At 43.9% G+C, this 25,794-nt stretch overlaps 1 protein-coding gene across 1 annotated transcript; it reads right to left on the reverse strand.

The window, feature by feature from the left end:
- Positions 1 to 755: 755 nt before the first annotated feature.
- Positions 756 to 23,963, reverse strand: Il2ra (interleukin 2 receptor subunit alpha). Its single transcript, XM_036188874.1, has 8 exons — positions 23,918 to 23,963; positions 12,949 to 13,125; positions 11,008 to 11,118; positions 8,197 to 8,412; positions 6,261 to 6,338; positions 5,492 to 5,563; positions 4,182 to 4,248; positions 756 to 780 (listed from the first exon to the last, which is right to left on the reverse strand). Exons 1-8 carry the CDS (start codon positions 23,961 to 23,963, stop codon positions 756 to 758), a joined length of 792 nt encoding a protein of 263 aa, XP_036044767.1.
- Positions 23,964 to 25,794: the final 1,831 nt, after the last annotated feature.

Raw genomic sequence — 25,794 nt, forward strand, 5'->3', positions numbered from 1 at the left:
CCTAGCCTTCTGCTCCTGACATTGATCCTAGACACAGGCTTCCAAATATTGAAGCTCCATAGTTCCCCACAACTTGGCTACTTTGGTTTGATGTTATTCAAAAATTGTTCTGCCATAGTTTTTGCCCTTTAGAAATTCAAAAGTGAAGCCTCAGCAGAAAGGGGGTTCCCTTCTAGGACTTAGATAAGAACATATGGAGTCCTAGTTACCAGCCCAGAGTTTTCAAGGCTGATCAGTAAATGATGAAATCAGAAGAACCAGTTAGGCAAGCAGAGGTTGACAAAGGAGCTATTTGGCTAGGATGAGTTTGTGAGAGAAGAAAGGGGATGCAAGGGAGGAGGAGGAAGGAGGACAGAGAAGGACGGAGGAGTATTTACATTAGTGCTAGGCTTTCCAAACTGGGAAGTTAACAGTGAAGTCACCTAAAGCAACTTTTTCTGTATTCTATATGGCATGAAAAGTATCCATGCCACTCTAGCTTCCATCGACATATATACACAAAAACAAACCACACAGAGTGCTGTCGGGCCCTCTTTCCCATTAAAGACTTTAGAAATGGTTAGTCAGATCCCATTTTTCAGTGGCAAAGTCCAGGTTAGTGATGGACATGCTGTTATGTACTGTGACTTCAGAACTTTCCAGAACCCAAGGGATCAACAGGAGACACCTGTTGAGTGAGTGTTTGACTTCTTTGATTTTGCTTGAGCTTCATGATTCCCATCAGCTTCTCTTGGCCTCCGACTGCTCTAAGTTTTCTAGATGCTTCTTCTACTCTTCTTCCTGGAAGATAAACTCAGTCACAGCCACACGTGTCATAGTACAACATGGTTCCCACCCAAACACGTGTGAACTGAACCATCCATTTTAACGCTGAGATTCTAAATTTGAATTCTACCTCAGAATCTTGCTCCCTTCCTACCTGATGAAACCTAGCTGCAAGGCTTCCCCATCCCTCCAGAGGCCAAAACTGACTGTCCACTTAGTCTCTTCTGTGCATTGATAACACAACTCACCATTTTGAGAAAGAACTTACAGAAGCCCTCCCATATCCCAGCTAACTCCAGGCTGGATGGTACAGATACAGAGACTGAGTGGGGTCTGTGGAGGTGGATGTCCTAATGGGCTGTGCTTGGTGGCTGAGACCCTAACTTGACATTTCACCACAAAAAATTTCAGTTTTTTAAGATTTATTTATTTATTATGTATACAATATTCTGACTGCATGTATCCCTGCAGGCCAGAAGAGGGCACCAGATCTCATTATAAGTGGTGGTGAGCCACCATGTGGTTGCTGGGAATTGAATTCAGGACCTCTGGAAGAGCAGTTGGTGCTCTTAACCACTGAGCCATCTCTCCAGCCCCCCAAAATTTTGGTTTTTGTCTCTTCCTGTCTACTAGTCTATAAGTTCCCAAGAGTTGGTACAAGGTGTGTTTGTCTGTGGTCCACAGTGCAACATCCAACAGTTGTGGATGGTCTATCTTCCTTCCTTCCTTTAGTTCTGTGGAATAATAACTGCTGAACTGGAATAATAGTAGCAATTAAGCGTACTGAGTGATTTGTATGAATTGAAAGACCTTGTTCCTAGCTAGTGATTGCCCATAGGTTTTCTGCAATGATGGACATCCTTTGTACTTTTGTTGTCTACTAAACAGACATATGTTGGTAGTGAAAACTTGAAATATGGTTAATACAACTAAAGAACTCTGTGTGTGTGTGTGTGTGTGTGTGTGTGTGTGTGTGTGTGTTGCATGTGGAGGCCAGAGGACAATTTTGGGTGTCATTCCCCAGGAGCCATCTACTCTGATATTTTTGAGACAGGGTCTCTCATTGCACACTCCTAGCTCCTAGTAATTGTTCTAAAACAGCCAGAACACCTCTGGCAAAGATCAGATTTTGCAGTAATTCTGAGGTAGGATTTCCAATTGCCCACAAGGTGAAATTAGCCTCTTAGAAAGTAGAATTTTTGTTAAAATTTTTGTTTTTGTTTTTGTTTTTCGAGACAGGGTTTCTCTGTGTAGCTTTGCACCCTTCCTGGAACTCGCTTTGGAGACCAGGCTGGCCTCGAACTCACAGAGATCCGCCTGGCTCTGCCTCCTGAGTGCTGGGATTAAAGGCGTGCGCCACCACCGCCTGGCAAAATTTTTATTTTATTTTTAATTATGTGTCCATATGGGGGTGCAAATGTGAGTCAGAGACAGGGTCCTGTTATGTAGCCCCAAGCTGGACTCCTCGGTGCTGGGATTTCAGGTATGTTCCACAATTACCCCCCCTCCCCAGGTATGGTTTTTGTTTTTGGGTTTTTTTGTTTTTTAATCAAGTTCTTTGATCAGAGGGGTTATATTGAAATTATATTGCAGTCTCCCTAATGGAGAGTCTTGGGAATTCCTGTAGTTTTAGGCACTTCCTTACTTCCCATTATAAACTATGCTTTATGGCTCACAAGGAGCCTATCCTCTGGTTCTGAGTGTTTGGGTCTTCAAGCTACCAAATAAAAAGGCTATTGCCAGGTAGATGCTCACCCTGAGCAGGGGGATGATCTCTCAAGTACTGAGCCCCCTAAACTGTCAGGCATATGATATTATGCTTCATCCCAGAACCCCAAGAGAACACCTTAAGGAAATGGATAGATTGCCAGGACTATGAATAATTCCTAGTGCAGCAACCATTGGGGTTCTCCTCATTTGGGCTGCACTGATTTCTACTTCCTGATTCACCTGAGGAAAATTAGGAGCATGGCAGATGAACAACACAAGAATGGAAGGAATTGGATTTCCACCCACCCACCTTACGGCTATGTTATTAAAGGATTTAAGAATATCTGGGTTGGCCAGAACCTGCTTTGGCAGGAAGGAGACGCCCTTCACATTTGGGACTGTGAGGGTTGGTTTTAATTGTCAATTTAACACAATCTAAAGTTGCCGGAAGGGAATTGCTCAAAGAGGGGTTACCCAGATCAAGTTCCCTGTGGGCGTGTCTGCAGGGGATTGTCTTCATTATGTTAATTGATGTGGAAAGCCCAGCCTAAACCCATGGGGTTAGGTCCCATACTGTATAAAAAAGAGAAAGTGAGCTGGGCCCAAGTGTGCATGCATTAACTTATTGCTCTCTGCTTTTGATTGTGGGTGTGATATGAGTAACTGCTTCAAGTTCCTTAGTTCCCACACAATGGTGGACTGCAACCCAGAACTGTGAGTCAAATAAACCTTTCTCCCTTGAACTGCTTCTGTCTGAGTTTTTATCATACCCACAGGAAATGAAACCAGGACAGGAACAGCATAGCTTATCCAGCTGACTCTACTGAGGACGGATTGGCTTTCTCAAGATGGTTTTACGTTCTTACCTTTTTAAAAAGAATTATTTAGTTTGTTTTTTTGATATAAGATCTCATGTAGCCCAGGACTGATGCCTTGACTTCCTTGCTTCTGCCCCCTGAGTGCTGGGATTGTAGGTGTATGCCACTATACTTGACTTCTTAGGATGCTGAGCTCAAGCCTGGGCTTTGTGAACATCCTTAGGTACTCACTCTACCAACTGAGCTACACCCCTAGGCACTTTATTTATTTTGACATATGTCTCACTATGTACCTGAGGCTGACATGTTATTTTCTATGCAGCCCAGACTGCTCTTAAACTCAAACTCATGAACTTCCTGCCTCCAGATCTTGAGTGTAGGGATTAAAGGTATGTGCCAGCATGCCAAGTCCTCTCCCCCATCCCTCTCCCTCTCTTTCTCTCTCCCTCCCTCCCCTGCCCTGTGCAAGTATGTATGTATGGGTATGTGTGTGTGTGGAGGGGGGAGTAAATGTGTATGTGGAGGCCAGAGGTCAACCTTGAGTATTGTTCCTTAGACCATTCACATTATTATTATTTTTTTAATGAACCTAGACTTCACCAGTTTCAGTAGGCTAGGTGGCCAAAGAGTCTGAGGGCTCCACTTCTGCCTGCCTCCTCAGGCAGGTAGTGCCATCACATCCAGCTTCTGTTTGGATTTGTTTGTTTTTTTGTTTTACAGAGCTTCGGGTGCTGGAACTCAAGTGCTCGTGCTTGCATGGTAAGCACCAGACTGAGGGAGTTATCTCCCCAGCCTGTCCGTTAAGTTCAGGCTCTCCGGGAAGTGTTCATGTTTGCCAGGCCAGGGACCCGATGTTGGGGGTACAAGGCCTTTTGATGTTGGACTCACCATCTGCGTTGCCAGGTGAGCCCACTCAGAAGAAGGATGCTGATGAGCAGGAAGACGCAGCTGGCCACTGTGCAAAGAGAGGGAGTTCAGGTTGAGCACTGGGGCCATGCTTTGGGGGCGGGGTGGTGGTGGTGGGGGGGACGGGTTGGGGGGGGGGGCTGGCGCAAAGGAGCTGGGTCCATAGGGCAGGTGAGAAAATTCCCTAGGTGAGCATGGAGCTCCTGCACAGCTGGGTCCTACAGCTTCTTCTTTGCACAGCAAAGGGTCTGGCACTTGCCCTCTGGAATGGAGTGCAACTGAAACTTAAGGAAGTCCCAGAGGCAGCCTGCACCAGCAGCTTCTTCCATGAAGGAAATGTTGGAACAAGATGAGAAATCCTAAACACACTGATATTTCCTGGAGGTGCTTGCACTTCCCAAATGCTGACTTGTGAACGTTACAGAATCCGCCATTTTTTCCCCAGTGGTCCAGGCAGATGTAGCTTTAAAGCCTGTTTTTAAGGTGTTTATGGACATTTTTTTTTTCTCTCCCTGGGTCCTGGCTTTGTCCCTCACTAAAGTTTGGGGGGCACTGTTCTTGAAGATGTATGTGGGAGGAACTCTTGTTAGGCTCTTGGTTTGTATAGACTGTCAGGACCTAGAGTCACTTTAGAGAAAACTCTGGGCATGTCTGTGAGAGATTGTCTAGACTAGGTTAACTGAGGTAGGGAGACCACTCTAAAAGTGGGCAGTGCCGTTCCATGGGCTGAGATACTAGGCTCTATGAAAAGGGGGAAAAAGTGGACTGAACAAAGCATTTCTCCCCCCCCCCCCCTCCTATTTTTACTTTTTGAGACAGGGTCTCATTGTGTGGTTCTGACTGTTCTGGAACTTACTATGAAGACCAGGCCTGCCTCAAGCTTGCAGAGATCCACCTGCCTCTGCTTTCCAAGTGCTGGGATTAAAGGCTTGCACCACTATAGCCAGCCTTTCTCTGTTTCTTAACTGTAGATGCAATGTGACCAGCTTGCTCCCTCTCCTCGGCCATGCACCCCCATGGTGACGGACTGGATCCTGGAACTGGGAGTCAGAACAAACCCTTCTTTCCTCCAGTTTGTATCATCAGACATTTGATCAGAGCAATTCAAAAGGTAGCTAATCCGACTCCCAGTATACCACAGCTGATCGACGGGATTTTGAGCAATGTTCAAATCTATAGTCATCTTTTCCCCTTATAAACAGTAATGAAAGGAGGGATCATTTCCACAAGTCAGACTGCCTATGTCTTGGCATGCTGCACAATTGGTCCATAAATGAAGCGGTCCGACCTACCTGCTATCTGATACTCTGTTGTGAGTATGAATGTCTCCATAGTTGTAGCTGCTTCTGTCAGCAGTTGGAAGTCTGTCGGAAAGAGAGACAAGCAGACACTCAGTTTATAGCAAGCACAGGACCGCATGAGGCCGGAAGAGGAGGGGCTTCGCAGTGAATTCATCACTCGGTTGGGGGAAGGGATATGAGGGGCCTGGTGAGCAGGATCTGTCTGGAAACCTCAGTCTCAGTCATGTGATTTCTCCTGACGCTTCCTTTAGATTGTTGGTTTATGTAGAGAGGGTGTACACATTTATGTATATGTGTGCTCATGTGTGTACAAGCGCCCATGCACATGTACCTATGGAGGCCAACAGTCAGCATCAGATGTCTCTTAATTAATCACCTTATTTTTTGAGACAGGGTCTCTTACTGAACCTAAAGCTAATTGGTTCTGCTAAACTAGATGATGGCCAGCAAGCCCCAGAGATCCTATGTCTCTGCCTCCCCAGTGCTGAGATTATAGCCAAACACCGCCAGATTTGAGCATGGTTTCTGGGGGATCAAACTCAGGTCCTTATGCTTTGCATGACAAACACCTTATCAAGCCATCTTCCCAGTCTGTTTTGGGTTGATTATGTTGCTATGGCCATGTTCTTGCTTTGGAGGAGAGGAAGGCAGCTAGGGCCAGCTTCCCTTCCTCATCGTATTCGTTGCTGGGGGAGCTTGCAAAGCACTGTCTGCCCTTGCTTGGTGGCCAAATGTCTGTTCTCAGAAGCTCTCTCCATACCTGTGGTGGTGATGGGACAGGAAGTCTCACTCTCACTCTCAGGAAAAGGATCTCTGCTTCCTTGAGATTCTTCACTGGCTGCAGAAGAGAAAAAGCAATGAATTTGGAACCCAGGATGGATATATGAGACTCTAATTCCTCCCTCCACCTGCCACCTGCCACTGGCCCCAGATACACCTGCTAAGGCATGACACCTTGTTTGGACATGTCTTAGGGACACAGTTCCACATCAGGGGCACTGGAAGCAGCTAAAGGGCCATAGTAGAGCACATAAGGGGGAATTCTAACCCTGACAGTGACTATCTATGGAACTGTGAGCAAGCCTTTCTCTCCAGGCTTCCTACTCAACCCTGGTTTTCACCTTTGACTTGGAAATGAGTCAAAATCACAATACCCCACCACCACCACCAAATTTAGCTTTTGCAGTCCCTTTGTGATCAATGACTCAGTGTTGTACTGAGTAGCTGTTTTGTCTATGATCTTGAAGCACCAATTCTAGAGAGGTAGCAGGTAACTGTCCTACTACCTATGACCTTGAAGTACCTGCCCGGGGGCGTGGCTCAGGGATACCCTTAAGACCTGAGAGGTACATATGCCACTACCTCTTCTCTCTCTTGGGCTTGGATGCTGAGACAGACTCGGCCTTTCAGGACCCTATGTTAAGTCTCCCATGCTGTAGGGAGTTTTCCTCCCTAATAAATTCCTTCACTCTAAGCAGACTCTGTGGATTTCTCATAAAAGAATGTGCTGGCTAGTTTTATGTCAACTTCACATAGGCTAGACTCATTGAAGAAGAGGGAGCTTCAGTTGAGAAAATGCTGCCATAAGATTGGGCTGTAGGCAAGCCTGTAGATCATTTTCTTAAATAATGATTGATGGGGGAGGGCCCAGCCCATCACTGGTGATGCCACCTCTGGACTGGTGGTCCTTCTATAAGAAAGTAGGCTGATCCAGCCAGTAAGCAGCATTCCTCCATAGTCTCTGTATCAGTTCCTGCCTCCAGGTTCCTTCCCTGATTGAGTTCTGTTCTGACTTCCTTCAGTGATGAACAGTGATGTGTGGAAGTATAAGTCAAATAAACCCTTTCTTCCCCAAGTTGCTTTTGGTCACAGCATTTTATCACAGACACCTAGGGACTTGCCATTCCATCTCCTACAAAGAAAACTATTGGCATGCCCTGGCCATGAGGGTGACTCATTGGAAGTGAGTGATGAGAAAGACATCACATCCCAAGAAGACCCTGGAGGAAGTCACAGAATGTGACAGATGGTAGTAGACAAATGGTAAAGAAACTAGGAAAATTCATGAATGAATGTGAGTAACTTTTGATTATGGAAGTAGTAAGATTTCAAACAAATATGGCAGAAGATCTCAACACAGGCAGGTTGTATGTGAGCAGGAGTGTGTATGTGAGCATACATGCTAAAGCAAACCACTTCACACACACACACACACACACACACACACACACACACACACATATATATATATATTTTTTTTTTAATCAAAGATCAGGGAGGACCTTTACAGGGAGTGTAATGACAATGGAGCACTGTACAATGACACACCTACATTAAACACAAGTGAAAGGAAGAAGCATGCAGGCGAAGAGCTGGACTTGTCCTCATGAACTATGGGATGTCTTGGTAGTTGGGCAGAAACTGTGGAAGTTCAGGATCAGCTAGACACAGGATGGCATTATTACAATAAGAAAGCATCCTGTGTGCTGCATTGCAACACTAGACAGATTACTATTTCTCTGCCTCTAAATACCTATGTGTAGAGCAGAGATGAGGGGACCTCAGTGTTGGTCTGTTCTGTTTTAAAAGATGAGACCTAGAGGGTCAAGTGGCTTTCCCAAGGTCCCATGGCAGAGAGGAGTCTTTGGTCCAGATGGAGAAAAGAATGGGATGGGCATAAGAAAGGAATAACCTACCCAGAAACTGATGGTATTCTCTTTCATGTACACATGTGAGCTGGGGCTGAGTCCACCCCTTCTTCCCACAGATCAGTTTGCAGATGCTTGTGGCGGGACCTCTCTGTAGGGCCTTGTATCCTTGAATACACTCATAGTGAACTCTCTGTCCTACCACGAAATGATAGATTCTCTTGGTATCTTCGTGTTCCCATGGAGGGGGCTCCCCACAGTGACCTGGAAGAGGAAAATAATTCTGAAGGCAAGTTTGGGACGGCGTAGTGAGTACCTCTAGGTTGCTTCTTGTACCCAGAGTGACTCTAGTCGCTAGAAATTGGACCTTGGTTCTTATTCTTTTGTTCCACTCTCTAGCTGAAGCTGCAACTCTTGAGAGCGTCCTGGAGGCAGGAATGTAGGCATTGTAAGAAGGCATAGAACCCAGTGTTGTGCAACTATTTCCTGTGAGTTGAAATATTCCCTCTTGGAAGGAGGCTCCTTAGGACTCATAAAAATAAACAAAACACACAGGTCTCAGGAAGTTCCTGAAACTCACCAACCCCCCTGTGCAAAGTTACATAAGTAGTAACAATGACTTAGGGGACTCTCAAATTGTTGGAGCTCTTTCCCCGTCCTGCAGGGATCTCCAGGATGCAGCTTTCATGGGTTGTCATCCATACTGGCGTGGGTTTTTGGTGATGCAGCTATGTTTGCGTCATCCATGCTCCCAAGAGTAAGCCCAATAAATTGATTGTTTATTTCGTGACACTTGGATAGAAAAGTTTCTTTGGTTGTTGTCAGTGCTCTGGCAACATCTGGTGAACAGATGCTTGTTCATGTCTCCCCAGGAAAAGTCACACAGTGCTCTGTCACTCCTGCAAGGGTCAGATAGTTGATTAGGTGAGAAAGACATAGGTGGACAGAAAGTGGCTATTGCAGGTGAAGAGTGGATGCTTGCCAGGGGCGCAGGGAAATGGGATCTTCATTTGATTGATGCTGTAAAGACACTGAGGGTTTTGAGAAGTAGACAGGTGTAAGAGGGGGCTCCGCTGGAGGTAGCAACAGGACAGGGCACTGTCCACGGAATAAGTGAGGAGGCAGAAATTTGAGTGGCAGTTGGCAATCATTCTTGGACTTTGCTGAGCTGACTGAGGATAAGACTTATGTCTGGAGGAAGGAAGACACTGAGAGAATCTCAGAGAAATGAATCATGATCTTAATTAAACCACATCTGAAACTTGAGCCACACTGACCATGTCAGGCCTTCTAAAGATCCCCTGTGCCCAGCAACTTTACATTCACTGGACTGACTGAGGCTTGGCTGAACTTTGGCCTCCGAGATCATGGCCTGTTCTAATTTAGTCTGGAACTCCCTACCCACTACCCTCGGTCTGATCAGATGGAACTATATAGACTGTCTAACTCTGGATCATGAAATTACTCATAGGTTTGGAACTTGCCAGATTTTCAAAACGATCTCCAACAGAAACACTTACAAGCCTTCCACCCCAGTAGGAAGCTGAGTGTTCCTAACAATATTGCACTTTGCATAACAGAACTGGAACTATGTTTTAGTCTCAGAACAAAATATTATTTGAAGGTCAGGAAACCTCATAATTGACAGAACCTGTTTGAATTTAATTTGTTTCTTTAAGACAGAAATACAAAACTATGACAATTTATGAAACATCCCTCAGCTAGAAACAGCTGGTTCTCTCTCTTTGTTGTTTGGGGGTGAGGAGGGTATCATACAGTTCAGGTTGGCTTTGAACTTCTGATCCTCCTGCTTCTGGTCCCCAAATGCCAGGATAACAGGCATGTACAATAATGTCCAGTTCAGCTGACTGTATCTTGAGTAACAACAAACATTGACCTTCCAATAACTGTAGAGGTTGGCACTGGTTAACAGGAGAGCAAACATTAAAGGTATTTGGAAACAGAATTTCAGGATGGAGCTGGAGGAGGAAAGGGACTAAAAACATCAAATCGCAATAATGCCTCCCATTATTGGATACTATGAATAGTTTTTAAATAGTTTAAAAAAAAAAAGCCCTCGTTAGAAAGATCCCTTATCTAATCTAGGAGACCAGAGGTCTTACTTTCATCCTATGATGTGACTTTAGCTAAATTGCTCAACTTCCCTGTGTCTCAGGTGATTCACTTGGTTGTGGGGTCCAAATGAGATTATACATGATCCAAGGACGTTCTTTGTAAAGTTATAGCTTTCTCATAAGATTATGGGGTCTTCATATGGCCAACCGGTCCCTGCAACTCTCAAGTGACCCCAGCATACTCTGTTCCTGCATGGTGGCTTAATTTGTGTATTATTATTTCATTTGGGAAAGGTATGGGCAGACATAATGCCCACTCACCCACACCTCACTGTGGCTTCTATTTTATAACCCTGTTCTATAAGAAACAAATTGTTATCAATGGTTTTGCTTGAAGTTAGTTGTCTTGCACTTAAGAGAAAATAGGAGGACTTTTTGAGGGCAGGGACTATTGCTTTTTCAATGTGTTACTTCTGTGGGCATTGCCTGGCTCACAGTTATTACCAACACATGCTTCTGAACTGAACTGAACTGCACTTGAATTTTATGCTCCCATGCCATAGTCTGTTACCTTCAGAAAGAGAGTTTGAAATGCTGAGCAGTGAGTCTGCCAACATTAGGCAATGTTGTCATCTGCATGGTGTTCTGAGAGAAGGAGGAGGAGCTGCTCCTGCCTGTGGAGAACAGGACTGATCTCCCTCCTTTGGCTCCTCCTTTCCGTGTAACCAAAGGTCAGCTCCCAGGAGCCAGCTAGAGGAAGGGTGTTGAGATGTGCATCTGTTACCTGGAAGGTTCCCTTGGTGCACAGATGGTGTTGAATTCTGCATTTCTGTGGTTGATCGCTCTTTCTGGTCTTCAGGTTTAGGTGTAACTTGCTTTCTTGAGTTGCGATGGGCTAGAGAATATGGGAGGAATGAGGCAAATAAGTTTGCAAAATGCTCAGAATAGAAAAAAAGCTGTTCATGCATCCGTTCACAACCCAGGTCGTCTCTCTGGCGTCCAGGAATGAATAGCTGAGTGCTGGGTTTGTGATGCTGAACAAACAAGCCCTCCCTTGGATGGGTCCTGCACCCCTCTCCTTAGCACTGACCTCTCAGACGCACATTCACATTCATGTGCAGATGGACAATGGATTCAACACATTCCTAGAAGAAACGTGAGATTCTCCTACTGGAAAATCCCTTGTGTACACGTGACTGGAACATGATCAAAATGGGTCTCTCCTTGTTATCAGTGCTGCTAGCGTTGCACACTGCAGGTGGGAGTGGTCTAACTCCACAGCCCGCACTAATTCCTTCATTCCCCTGCAGTAGTTCAAAGCTATTCAAACGGGAGAAATGTGCTTTTAAGGCAATGGTAAGAAGACACCAGCTATGACGAGAAGTTGCAGATGAGCACCTCAGTGAGAAGGCATCAGAACTCCAGCTTAGCACAAGGGGAGATCTGCCGCAAAGTGAGTTAACCAGGCACTTCAATAGAGCAGCCATCTTTAAACTCAGCCCTCCACACATGGTTGGGCTCATGACCCACTCCATCCTTAGGGTTAAGAAATAAAGACAAGCCGGGTGGTGGTGGCTCACGCCTTTAATCCCAGCACTTGGGAGGCAGAGGCAAGCGGATCTCTGAGTTCAAGGCCAGCCTATGCTACAGAGTGAGTTCCAGGAAAGGCTCCAAAGCTAAACAGAGAAACCCCGCCTCTAAATAAATAACTAAATAACTAACTAAATAAATAAATAAAGATAAATGACAGAAAAGATAAATTATGGGACCCACCTAGGTGTCCAACAACAGAGGAATAATTAAAGCAAATGTGGCATATATGGAATTTTTCTTTAATACATGCCTATATTCATACATAAACACATACACACACATTACAGTCAAGGTCTCACTATGCAGTCCCGATTGGCCTGGAGCTCACTATATATAGACCAGGCTGTCTTCAAAGTCACAGAGACCCACCTGCTTCTGACTGCTGAGTGCTGGGATTAAAGGCATGTGCCACCACTCTGAGCTCAGTTGCATGATGGGAAGTTTCCAGCCATAAAGAGGAAAATGGGTGTAACTAGAGATAATAATATTAAGCAAATTAAGCTAGCCTCAGAAAGAGAAATATCTTGTTTCCTTTCATTTGTAGTTACTATTTTCAATAGGTACCTAAAATTAAGTATGTCTATATGACCCAAAAGTACAAGAAAATTGTCCAAGGAAACCAAAAGTGTCTAATGAGAGGGGAATAGAGGAGAGAGAGGGGTTATGTAATACAGTTACTATGTGCAATGGATATATGCAATGAAAATTTTTTAGATATATAATATACCATATATAAATTTTATATTTTTATAAATACATATAATATATTTTATATTATATATGTTATGTAAAACTGACACTTTTCTACAGTCTCACCCCCCCAGAATGGGGAAGAAACTGAGTACAGAGACAGGCTGTGTGAAGGAGCATGCTGAACTCAAGGATAAAAGGATAGAGACCAACAACAAAGTCATGGGCTCAATCAGATTGACTTGGGCTTAGCAAGCCTCGTTCTCAGAATGAGTAGACACTCCTGAAATAATGTTAAGTGAGTGACTGTCACAGAAGCCTCTAAAATCAGTTACTCACAGATTTGTCTACCACTACTTTATGTTGGTCTGAGTTCATGGAAGCTTGACTGTCTCCTCCTGCCCTGGTTCCTGTCCCTTTGAGGCTACAAAGGGACACTTACAGTTGCTTGTACATTGACAGCTGCTGCTCCAGGAGTTCTCTGAACAAGCCATATAGACCAACTCCTTTGTTCGTCGGAAACCTCTCTTGCATTCACAGTTGAGGATGGTGCCATTCTTGTAGGCAAGGGCTTTGAATGTGGCATTGGCGACCTCTGGTGGGTTATGCCCACACATCTCTGCAAAGACAAGAAGAATGTTAGTGGAGCAGGCCCTAGTGAGATGTGAGTTTGATCTTGCAGTGGCTTGCTCACACATTTCTTCCTTCTATTTAAAGGATTGGTATGCATGCCACTTTCTCAGGAAAGGAACCGAGGCTCACACAGTGGTTCCTGTCCTGGCTGGTTTTTATGTCAACTTGACACAGGATAGAGTCATTTGAGAGGAGAGAACCCCAACTGAGAAAATGCCTCCATAAGATCAGGCTAAGATCAGACCATATACAGGCCTGTAGGGCACTTTCTTAATTGATGATTGATAAGGGAGGGCACAGCCCATTATGGGTGATGCCCCCTGGGCTGGTGATTCTGGGTGCTGTAAGTAAGTAAGCTGAGTGAGCCATGAGGAGCAAGCCAGTAAGCAGCACTCTTCCATGGCCTCTGCATCAGCTCCTGTCTCCAGAATTCTGTTTGAGCTCCTGCCCTGACTTCCTTCAGTGATGAAGTCTACGCCGTAAGCCAAATAAACCCTTTCCTCCCCAAATTGCTTTTAGTCACAGTGTTTCAAACCTAACTAAGACAGTTTCTTAGAAATCTTTGTAACAGAGATGCTTCCACTTGAAGTGGGTGTTGGTCACTGCCCAGATGTATAAATGATCTACGTGCTGAGAATAAAATACTGTTGAATGCTCAGTTTCTAAATGTGACATCTGGATCACTCCCTCCTAGGCTTGGGAATGTTGCTGAAAAGTGGAAGGGAACAAAGTAAGAGTGAGAGGAAAGGGTGGGGGTGGGGAAGAACACGGTATGACTTGGGTGTACACTCTTGAACTCCCAGCAACTCTCATTACCTGCACAAGATTGTGTCTGTCAACATTTCATCATAAAAAGGGGAGGGGCTCATGGAGTTCCACCCCTTCCCGATGATTTATAGGCAGTTAACAGTTGCTGGGTAGGGGGACTTCATGAGATGTGGGAGCTCACAGAGGCTATCTAGTGAGACCTTACTCAGGGTAAGAGAATCTGAGCTTGCTTTACCCAGCAGGGCTGCATAAGGGGATGATTTGGCCACAGGGATGTTTACCAGGTGTTTGGAAAGGTCTACACTTGGCTGTTTGGTGTGCTTTGATCTTGCAAGGAGGAGGTCTTTTGCCTCTCCCCTTGGCATATTATAAAAAGCCCTTTGAACAAACCTCTGGGTAGCTGGGTATTGACCCAGGGCCCTCCTGAAGCTATTCTGTGTCTCTGTCTTTCTCCTCATTTGTCTAGGTGTATCTTTCTACCTAATATTTCCTCATTTCTCTCTCCTCCACCCAAGAACCCTTCATAAGGTGGGAGCAGGTTGGAGCTGGACTCCCATAGACTTCCACAGTGAGGCCCCACCACTGAAGATATATAGGCAATTGATGATTGCTGATAGAAGGAGAGGCATTTTTCTGAGTGATATAGCCACTGATACATTGCTTATATTCCTATAAATAACCCTGTGACCATTTTCCTATAAGTATCTCTAATTAAATTCATTGGTTCACCACGAAGAAAGAGAAGAACATAGAAGAGCAAATAAATAGCTGGGAAGAGGCAGAGGAGCAGTGGAAGTGGGACCACAGAGGGTGGTGGGTATGCATGTGAATATGATGGCATACATTATATGCAGGTGTGGAAATGACTTAATGAAACCCATTATGTGTGTTTATATATACTAATAAAACTAAAAAGATAACTTTGTGTCAGAGATGCCATAGCAGTGGTCACTCACATTCTTCTTCAGTATAGAATGCACATCATAGGAGGAAGAAGTAGAAGTAAGTAGAGTTCTGCTCTGAAGATACTGCATGCCTAGCAAACACAGAAGAGAGGGTGGGCCACAGGAAGTCAAAGCTCTGGAGACAGACCTACTGTCCCAGCATGAACACCAGAGACAGTGTTTCCACATGTAATGTTTTTGAGACAGGGTCTTCTCTTGTAGCCCAAAACTGGCCTCAAGTTCATTATGTAGCTGAGGGTGACCTTGAACTCCTATCATCCTGCTTCCACTCCCAAGTGCTGGGATTATAGGTGCATACCACCACAGCTAACTCTCAACACCCAACTCTTGAGGAGGAAATGTGGTCTCGATCTAAGAAAATCATTTCATTGCAACACGTTCTTCCGCTTGAAGAGATTTGGTGACTAGGAAAATGCCACAGACAGCACAAGAGATGGGGTAACAATAAGGAGAGGAAATGTGGGGAAAGCAGGAGACTGTCCTAGTGGTGAGCCACTCCATCGAGGGGGAGCACTGAGGCTGATCCCAGCACCTGCTGTATATACCAGACTGCCGTCTATCGTGATGGTTGGTTCAAGGTGTCAGTTTGGATGCTTTTATGGATGCCTAGAGAATTCAAAGCATAATTCTGGGTATATCTGTAAGCATATTACCAGAGAAGATTGACTGTGGGTCAGCAAAGTAACAGAGAAAAGACCACCCTCTGTGAGAGCACCCAACAGTCAGCCAGTCAGCCAGGGATGTGGCTAGGACAGGAAGTAGAAGGCAATGAAGTGTGTCCTCTCTATCACCCTCCCCTTCCTGGTCTCCTTCTCTCTCTCCCTCTTCTCCACCCCCCCCTCTTTCCCTGTCCTCTTTTTATGGAGGTTTGAATGAGAATGGCCCCCATAGGTTCATATATTTGAAAGCTTGGTCTCATTTGGTAGAACTGTTTGGGAAGGATGAAACATGCGGTGGATGGCAGCTTAGTGGTAAGCAGCTTTACAGGCAGAGCCATCTTGCATGCCCATTTCTGAAATCCAAAGACAGATCCAAGATGCTCTCTACCCCAAGAAAAGCAGATCAGTGTGCATTCATTGTGAAGCCACCAAAACCCTAATGTATTAAAGCAGCTAGAGGAAAAGGTTACACATATAAGTGGAAAGAGTGATGGGTGATGGCCGACTTTGCCACAGAAACAAAAGGAGCCAGAAAAGAACAGTTTAACAAAGCCAGCCTTCAGACAGTCTTATCAGCTCGGAATCCTGATTAGACATGACGCCCTTAAAAATGAAGGTGGGATTAGCACATTTTCAGGTAAAAGAAAGTTTACAGAATCCCACTAGCACACTTGCATTGCATATTAAAGTGAGAAAAAAACAAAACAAACAAAAAAAAAAGCTAAAGACAAAACTTCGAGTCACAGGGAAATTACACTAGCCAGAAATAGAAATCTACCGGGAATAATGAAGGATATGAGTAACTAAATATGCATGTGAAAATGCCGCCTTTTTCCTTGAAAGAATTGGTTTAAAAATATAATTTTGAGGCCGGGTGGTGGTGGCGCACGCCTTTAATCCCAGCACTCGGGAGGCAGAGCCAGGCGGATCTCTGTGAGTTCGAGGCCAGCCTGGGCTACAGAGTGAGTTCCGGGAAAGGCACAAAGCTACACAGAGAAACCCTGTCTCAAAAAACCAATATATATATAATATTGTGTGGTAGGTCTTTATTTTAATTATGTCTGTTGGGGGTGGTGGAGCACTCATGGGTGCAATACCCCTAGAGACCAGAAGAGGGTATCAGATATCTAGAGTCACAGGTGGATTATGAGTGGCATAATGGAGTGCCAGGAACTGAACTCAGGTCTTCTGGAAAAGCAGTATTCATTCTTAATCACTGAGGCATCTTGCTAGTCCCTACATGGTAGATCTTACCACCTATGTAAATGTAAAACATGACAACTGTCGAAAGAAGGTTGAGGTTAATGGGCCTTTAGCTTTTTAAGTTATTCTTAAGTATGTCCGAAATGGTACAATATGAACTGAACAGAGCATGGAAAATTAAGAATGCATAGTTACTACCCTAGGAAAGCGACCAAATAACGAAACACTACAGGGGGCATATATAAAAAGGTAATAGACTAAATTAAACAGAATACTCCAATATGTATTAAATATGTATTTGAGTAGCTAAGATGAAGAATAAAGAAATAAAAATACAAATGGGGCAACCAGGAAAGAGCAAGAAGGCAAATGTGAAGTCAAGCTGTTATCAGCTATTAAACAAAAACAACAAGTTTCTAAAACAGGAACTTTCAGACTACAGCAAACAGCAGTGCCCAACTACATGCTATCCATCCAGGAACAGTCTTAACTATAAAACCCACAAGAAACTGGGAGTAAAAGAGTAAGAACATGTACACAGAGATGAGCATAATAAAGCTGATGTGACTATGTTACTACCAGAAAGTAGTCCCATGAGAAAGGGCATGAGTCACAGCTGAAATGCCTCTTCCCATGAAAGTACCAAGGATTCTACACAATGGCATTTGAGGCATCAGGCATGGTGATCTCCAACCACTTGTCATCAAGTAGACAAAAATCTATAATAAATTGAATTTACACATCAAAACCATAAAATATTCATGAAAAAATTTCACCCAAACCTCTAAGACCAGACTTGGAAACTGTAACATTGCTGAGACAAATTTCAAGAGAAGTAAATAGAGGAACATACAATGTTTATAAATTGGAAGATTGATTATTATCCCGGCTTCGGTTTTTTGAGGCAGGGTTTCTCTGTGTAGTCCTGGCTGTCTTGGAACTGGATTTGTAGACTAGGCTGACCTCAAACTCAGAACCACCTGCCTCTGGCTCCTGAGTGCTGGATTAAAGGTGTGCATCACCACTGCCTGGCTTACAATACTGATTTTTGTTTTGTTTGTTTTGTTTTTTCGAGACAGGGTTTCTCTGTAGCTTTGGAGGCTGTCCTGGAACTCACTTTGTAGACCAGGCTGGCCTCGAACTCACAGAGATCCACCTGCCTCTGCCTCCCGAGTACAGGGATTAAAGGTGTGCGCCACCACTGCCCGGCTCAGAATACTGATTTTTAAAGACCCATGTCAGTCTACCTTCAGTTCAGTGTAATTACAATCAAAACATCCAACGGACTTTTTAGTAAAATTGGCAAGTTGTTTTTCAAATTTCCTTGCAAATGTCTAGGATAATGCTAAAATGAAGTGTATGTTTGGAGACTCAGACCATCAATAAACTAGTCGTAAAGACAGCAAGCTATAAGTTGAGAATGAGTACCACAATACAACAGAAGTTCTGGAAACTCATGCACATTTAATTGCCCCCCCCATCCCCAATTTGCCAAAGCAATTTCATGAAGAAAGGAAAATACTCTTAAGTCCTGTGGATAAATGTGTAGAGAGAAAAGAACTTCCTTCCACAGATAAAATTAATTTTTTTCTTATGTATAAAGAACTGTATACTAGCTTTATTTATCACACATGCAACCATAAAATTAAAGCGGTGATACTTCTAAAAGGAAAAAAAGGAAAATAGCTTCAGAAGTTGGCGGTAGGTACAGGTTTCTGAGGACATAGCATGTGCTAATATAAAAGAAAAATAGGGCTGGGAAGATGGCTCAGCAGTTAAGAATGCTTGCTGCTCTTGCAGAGCACCGATGATCTGTTCCCAGTCCCTGAACCAAATACTCACAACCACTTGGAACTCCCACTCCAGAAGATATGACTCCACCCTCCCACACCAACACACAAATTAAAATTTTTAAAAAGAAAAAGAAAAACAAAATGCCTTTGGCTAATCCAAAGACCATGAGAAAATGGAAAAGAAACAGTAAACTGTGAGGAAAAAATATTTATAATGTTTATATGACAATATTTCTTTCCAGAATACATAAAGACCTATATAACAACACTAAGAGACAAATGATCCAATAAATGAACAAACACTTGAATAGTCAAGTTTCTGAAGAAAATACATGATTATCACAAATGCTTATGGCACTCAACAAGCTATGGAGATAATAAAGGCACTTGAGAGAGCTCAGCAGGTTAAGTGTGTTTTATGCCTAAACCTGATGACCTGAATTCAGTCCAATGGAACCCGTGGAGGAAGGAGAAAACCCACTCCTGAGTTGTTCCCTGGCCTCCACTCATGTGGTCTTGTGCACTTGATACACAAATAAAACATATTTTTAAAGAAATAAATCACAAATTGAAAACCATCATAATTTGCCCATTAGAATGGGTGAGATGGATCAAAAGAAGAAACCCCAAGAAATGTGAGGAGGACCAGAGCTGCTGGTATTCTCTTACATATCAGTGAGGGCACAAAATAAAATTATTTGGGAAAAACTATTTAAGGCAGTGGTTCTCAACCTGTGGGTCTCGACCCTTTGGGCAATGCTATGGAGGGGTCTTTCTGTATGCTGTGAATATGTGTTGCTATGATTGGTTAATAAAGAAGCTTCTCTGGACTATGATGAGTCAGGTTATAGCCAGGCAGGAAATCCAAGAGAGAGACAGGAAGATGAAAGGCAGAGGAGACGCCAGCCCACCTCCCAAGGAGCAACATGCCAACAGACTGGTAATGCCACAGCCATGTGGTAAAACATAGATTAATAGAAATGGGTTAATTTAAGATGAAAAAGAGTTAGCTAGCGAGAATTCTTAGCCATAGGCCATACAATTTGTAATTAATATTAAGCCTCTGAGTGATTATTTTATAAGCCAATTGGATTTATTCTGACCATGGGCTAGGCAGGACATAGGAAATCTTTTGACTACAGGGCAAACCTTTATCTCCAAAAATATTTTCATTATGAGTCACAACAGCAGCAGAATTACAGTTACTAAGTAGAAACAAAAATAATTTTATGGTTGGGGGTCACCACAACATGAGGAACTGTATTAAAGGGTCGCAGCATTAGGAAGGTTGAGAAACCACTGGATTAAGGTACTTAAAACGGGCTGAAGAGATGGCTCAGCAATTAAGAGCTGGTATTCTTGCAGAGCATCCACATTTGATTTCTAGGACACATACTGTGGTTCACAACTCTCTGTAATTCCATTCCCAGGGGGAAATGATGCTGCCTTCTAACCCCTGTGAAACCAGAGATGGATATGGTACACATACATTCATGTAGGCAAAATACTCAAAACATAAAATAAATATTAAAACATTTAAAGAAAATATCTCAAATAGAATGAAGTATAGACCTATGCTGTGGTCTGGCAACTTTACCCCAAGGTCTTTGTCTAAGGGCAGTGAAGTGATGGGCACATGGGGGGTTTCCATGATGACTTCTAGCAGCCTGATTAACAACCTCCCAGTGTGGGGCATGATGGTAAATACCTATAATCCCAGACCTCAAGAAGCTAAGGCACCAGCCTGGGCTACTTAGAAAGACCTTATCTCTAAAACCATAGATAACATAGATAAATCTCAAAAAGTCAACATTGAACCAAAGAGCTAGACATATTGTATGATTTCACGTACATGAAATCAAAAAGAGAGGGAGAGAGACAGAGACAGAGTTTGAACACAGAGAACTTAGGCCAATGGTTTCTTAGGGTAGGTAGAGATTAACTCAAAGGAGACAACCAAAAGAGCTCGGTGCTGATCATATGCTTGCGCACAGTTGTCAAAACTTATCACATCACTTCAAATCTGTGCATACAGCTTCTCTGGAAACAATCTTTCTTACATACCACACATACTAATAATATTGATAATCATAATAAATAAGATAAAATAAACCTGCAGGGTTGGGGTCTGGAGGGATGGACCAGCTGCTGCTCCTGATTGTGTTCCACAATCACTAGGACCAGAGTCTGGATCCCAGCACCCATGCAGCAAGCCAGGTGCTCCTACAAATACCTGCAAGCCCCAGCTCCGGTGGGTAGTGCAAGCAGGAGGACAGCTTGGATTTACTGACTTGCAGACTAGCTGAGAAAGAATGAGGTCCAGGTTCAGAAAGAGAGAGTGACAGGGGAGCACTTAATAGCATCTTATGGATTTAATAATGCTCAGGCATATGCTTGTATACACACAAGTGTGTATACACTCATACAAACACATATACATACAAACAAATTAAAGTAATAAATAAGACCCTTTAAAAAATAATTTCTCTATAACTAATTTCACTACAACAAAATCAACGCACAACTCTTGGGTTCTTCAGCACAAATAGTCAAGGGTTAATCTTATGTCTTTTGGAATCTGGTGACACACCTCAAGCCAAGGAATCTTTAAGCACAGAATTTGAAAAAGGTCAGATAGTTTATCTTTGGGGTAACTTAGCACCCTAGGCATTCTTCAGTACAAGGTGACATTTTTCTAGACAAGGCCATGGAAATTTCCACAGTCCTGTGGACTAGTCCAGTGTCCAAGGAGGTCATGTGGGGACATGGAGAAAGTTCTAGAACTTTGTACTCTCACAGATTTTCCTTTCCTAAAAGAATCTTTCCTGGAATTGCTTATAATTCTCTCCCCTGAAAGGCCTTGCCAATCGTGTTCCAAAAAAACGATCCAAAGGCCCTGAGGCAGAAGGGTCCATGGGAAAGGCAGTCATGGAGGTTTGCTCTTTCTGATCCCACAGGAATAATCTGGGTTATTCTTAGCTCTTCTCACTCTGGTGTCATAAAAGAAACATCAGCACAACAGCCAAGAAAGAATAAAAATAATTTGTCTAGAAGGTTCTCAGAAGGGTCATGAAGGAGAATTCCATGTACACAGCTCAGAGAAGGAATCATAAATATATTACCAGTCTAAAATGACATCATGTGGCAGTTTTATCTCCTGAAAACCCCAAAAGCATGTCTTCCAAATTCAGCTCCCAGGTTTTCCTCTGCCTTAATTCTTGGAATATGGGGTTCCTAGGAGACTCCTAGCACAGACCCCAGGTTGACCATGTGGTGGCTTTGCCTTTCAGCTTTTACACCCTTCATGTAGGCACTGGGCCAGGAAGCAGCCAGCAGTTATCAACCTGATAATCTCAAGGGTTTGGATCAGAGACGTGCCCTAGGAGAGCAATGCCAAACTGTTCCAGTGTTGAACACGTTGCTCATCTTATGTTAGAGTCACTATACTGGGGGGTCCCTTCTCCCCAAACCCTTCGTCCATCACTCTCCCTGAAATACTACCATGAGGCAGCTACCCTTGGGATTATATGTAGGTCTAGCATCTCCAGGTATCCCTGAACAACTGGAATAAAAGACGTAGGGATTTTTTTACTTCTTCGGGTAACTTTCTGGAAAGTACTAGTGACACAAAGCCTCCTTCCTCTGGACTGCAGCGCAGAACAGGTAGGGGAGAATGGTGTGTGTTGTGGTTTGAATGTGGGGGTCCAGTCTCCCATAGGCTCATGTTTGAACACTTGGTCCCCAGCTGGCAGTGATGTTGGAGAATATTGTAGAATCTTTCAGAGGCAGAGCATCGCCATGAAAGGAGGTAATTTTTGTTTTCCTCTTCCTTCCCTTCTGTTCCCAGGAAGAGGCTTCCACAACTAGCAATGAGGTTAAGGAACACAGATGAGCTTAGTACTTCTTCCCCTCATTGCCATCCCCTTTGTATAGTTTTATGGCTTCAACTCCACTCCTCAAGCAGAAAGGCATCCCCTTCATTTTCAATGCTCATTTTTAGAAAAAGAAAACACTAAAATTAATTTTGCCTTGACGTACTTCTGTGTCCCTTGAGTTAAACGGGAATATTGATAGTTGAAGCGTACTTGGAAGACAGGCAGCCCTTTTCATCAGTAAGACATTACTACCACTGATGGCGGGTGACAGGTGAAGCCAGGGCTGCTCATGGTGGTGAACATTCAAGTCACATGGAGATACAGTCTGGGCTTCCTGCTAAGCTCTCGGGAGGTGTTGGTGCTTTATGTCTACAGTCCCACACAGGGACTAACTGGTACAGCCTCCTTTCTCTCTGTACACCGTTCCCAAGGACTGTTGCCCTCCAGTGCACAATGAGCAGAGCTTTGGTACTTTGGAATGTGCCTTCAGAGTGGTTTGTCTTTTGACTCGGGATCTAATTTGTGGCTGCAGGAACAGTGGGTGAATAAGAAACATTTGTGGACTGGGAGACATTAGCGTTGTTTTATCTCTGATGTCTAAGATGAGACCTTATCTGACGCCTGACGCCCGTGTAAGTGACATGAAAGATACTGAAAAGGAAGAGGCTCCCAAGAACCTGGACAGAGTTTGAGATAAGAGCCGTTTGCTGTGTGGGTGATTCAAGGAAAAGCTCTTTGGTCTGTAGCACAGCCAGCCCTGAGAAAGTGGTTTCACCTTTCTGCCTCTCCCTTTTCCATCTACAGGGAGTGAGGAGAGAGATTAGGATCACTCACCAAGCATGGGATCTGCTAGATAACACTTAACTAAGCTTTAGAAGGGACTCATAAGGACCTCAAGAGTGTGAGTCATCCGATAAAGAAACAGTCTGGCTTTTGCCTGGAAGTCCTTCTCTTCAGCATCAACTCCAATAAGAAAGCCAAAGGTAATGTCAGGTTGTCTCCAACCCATATCAGTGACTGGGCCCTAATAGTCAGTGGTATTCTTGTTTGTGTTGTTTGTGTGTGTGTGTGTGTGCACAATAAAATACTATAGGATGTGATAAGTATCTTTTAACATGATCAAAATGCTTTGAGAGCTGGTAGAGTCATTAGGAAGAAACTGATGTCTTCGTACTCTCTGAATTGTGGGAAAGCCTGAGGGAAGACCTAAGTTCTTTGATTCCAAGTTCAGAGATCTTCCTTCCATGTCAGAGACATGAACTCTCCTGGAGACAGGATGCTCTCCACCCTGTTGAAGGCTGTGGCTTGCAGGGAGATAGCTTAGACAGCTGAGCTATCTGTGGACTAAGGAGTGTTTATTGATGTTGTGGTTCAGTTCAGATCATTATCTACAATTCAGAGTGCTAAGGCCCGCCGCCCCATGTGTGTGTGTGTGTGTGTGTGTGTGTGTGTGTGTGTGTGTGTTTAAATGTAATAACAGCTCTAATTTCTGATCTCTGCTTTTGTGTGCTTTACCTTTGCTGCTCTGAGCATTGCAGCCACGAAGGGGAGATCTTCTCATCCGGCTTCACACAGCTGAAGACTGAGGTCCCAGGAGGTCAGGTTACCCAAACCACATTCTCATAGTGGTGGGAACTAATTGGCAGCCTTTATTTTTATCTTTCAGAAAAACAAAAAGCTCCCTTTTACCTTTAAGAAATGATTTCAAGTAGAAAACACAAAGGTGGTAGGACAGGACAGTGAGGAAGAGAAAAGAAGTATGAATCAATAATGATCTTCAAGCCCAACATTAGAAATAAACACACAAACCACCTTGTTTCCCCTCTGATCCTTTTCTCTTAGTGACCGTTGTCATCTGAGCTAATTCCACACATCCATGGCCTCCACATCCACCCGGGTCCTGAGAGGCACAGCACTCTGGCACTCATAAGCTCTCTCCACGGACTTTCAAATCTCCCACCATCTCCAGCAACTGCCCACCTCTGTGGCAATAGCATCTTACCATTTCTCCTGACCCACTTCTCTCTACCCTTCCAAAATGCCTCTAAAATACCATCAAAACAAAGAAAAAACTACAAGTGCAGTGCACATGTGATTCAGCTTTGTGGTTTATCTCTGGGTTCAGCACTGCTACAAAGCCTCTCTTTTGACCCAGGAAGTGTTGGGTTGTGTTGTGTTTTGTTTTGTTTTTCCTGACATATGCTGAGTTCTTGGCAAGGAATGCTGACTTTGTCCTTGCTTTGCTTTGAGCATCCACTTGCCAATCCAATAGCAGAGGGCAGCTTCCTCTGAACCATCAATCAGCCACATGACCAAAGCAGGTTTTCAATCACCCAGAGACATTGCTTTTTGCCACATGGATTAGTCCTTCTGGGCTTTTGACATGGGGCCCACTGGGGAGAATCCTGGCCCCTGCCTCAAAGCCAGGCAAAGGAATGAGATTACCCTTGACTGGAGTTCAGAGTAGGCAAAAGCCATCCTAGCAGAAGGGTTATGAAACACAGTGTATTTTTTTTCTCTGCTCTAACAGAATACCCAACAAAAGCAACTTAAGGAAGTTACTTTGACTCATAGTTTGAGGGCACAGTCCATCATGGCGAGGAGTCATGGCTGCAGGAGCTGGAAGCAGCTAATTACACTGCATCCATAATCAGGAAGCAGAGGGTGATGAGCAAAGGTGACCAGCTAGCTTTTGAATGCAGACCAGGACTTCTGCCCCTGGAAATGATACCACCCACTTTTACTTATTAGCCTAATCTGGAAAGACACACGAACACACAACTCACATGCCCTAGGATTTGTTTCCATGGTGATTCTAAATCCCATCAAACTGACAATGAGATTAGTCATCACAAAGGCATTGCTGTGTTCAGTAGACTATGGGGAGATTCTCATGCTGGAATATTACTCAAAAGGGAGAGAAAGATGAGCATTCCTTGAAATAACTTATCATTTCATCTATAAAATCCTCATAAGTCTTAATGGCTGCTCAGATTACCTCTCAGTGTTTTGTTGGGTTTTGTGTGTTTGTTTGGTTGTTTTAAGACAGGGTTTCAGCCGGGTGGTGGTGGCACATGCCTTTAATCCCAGCACTCAGGAGGCAAAGCCAGGAGGATCTCTGTGAGTTCGAGGCCAGCCTGGTCTACCAAGTGAGTTTCAGGAAAGGCGCAAAGCTACACAGAGAAACCCTGTCTCAAAAAAACAAAAACAAAACAAAACAAAAAAGACAGTGTTTCTTTGTGTTGGTGTTGTCCTGGCTGTCCTGGAACTCACAGAGATCTGTCTGCCTCTGCCTCTTGAGTGCTGGGATTAAAGGCATGCACCACCACTACCCAGCAAAAGATTTTTATTTTGTTTTATTTTGTATGCTTACATATATGGAGTCAGATCCC

Source organism: Onychomys torridus, chromosome 5 (genome assembly GCF_903995425.1).
Source record: "Onychomys torridus chromosome 5, mOncTor1.1, whole genome shotgun sequence".
NCBI classification, from domain to species: Eukaryota; Metazoa; Chordata; class Mammalia; order Rodentia; family Cricetidae; genus Onychomys; species Onychomys torridus.

Excerpts from the sequence above, each read along its gene's own strand:
- Il2ra (XM_036188874.1), bottom strand. The coding sequence starts at position 23,963 with ATGAGAAGATCTCCCCTTCGTGGCTGCAATGCTCAGAGCAGCAAAG. Across the intron at positions 4,249-5,491 it reads AACAGAGTATCAGATAGCAG|TGGCCAGCTGCGTCTTCCTG; the intron begins GTAGGTCGGACC and ends CTCTTTGCACAG. Across the intron at positions 781-4,181 it reads CTCACCTGGCAACGCAGATG|GAAGAAGAGTAGAAGAAGCA; the intron begins GTGAGTCCAACA and ends TTTATCTTCCAG.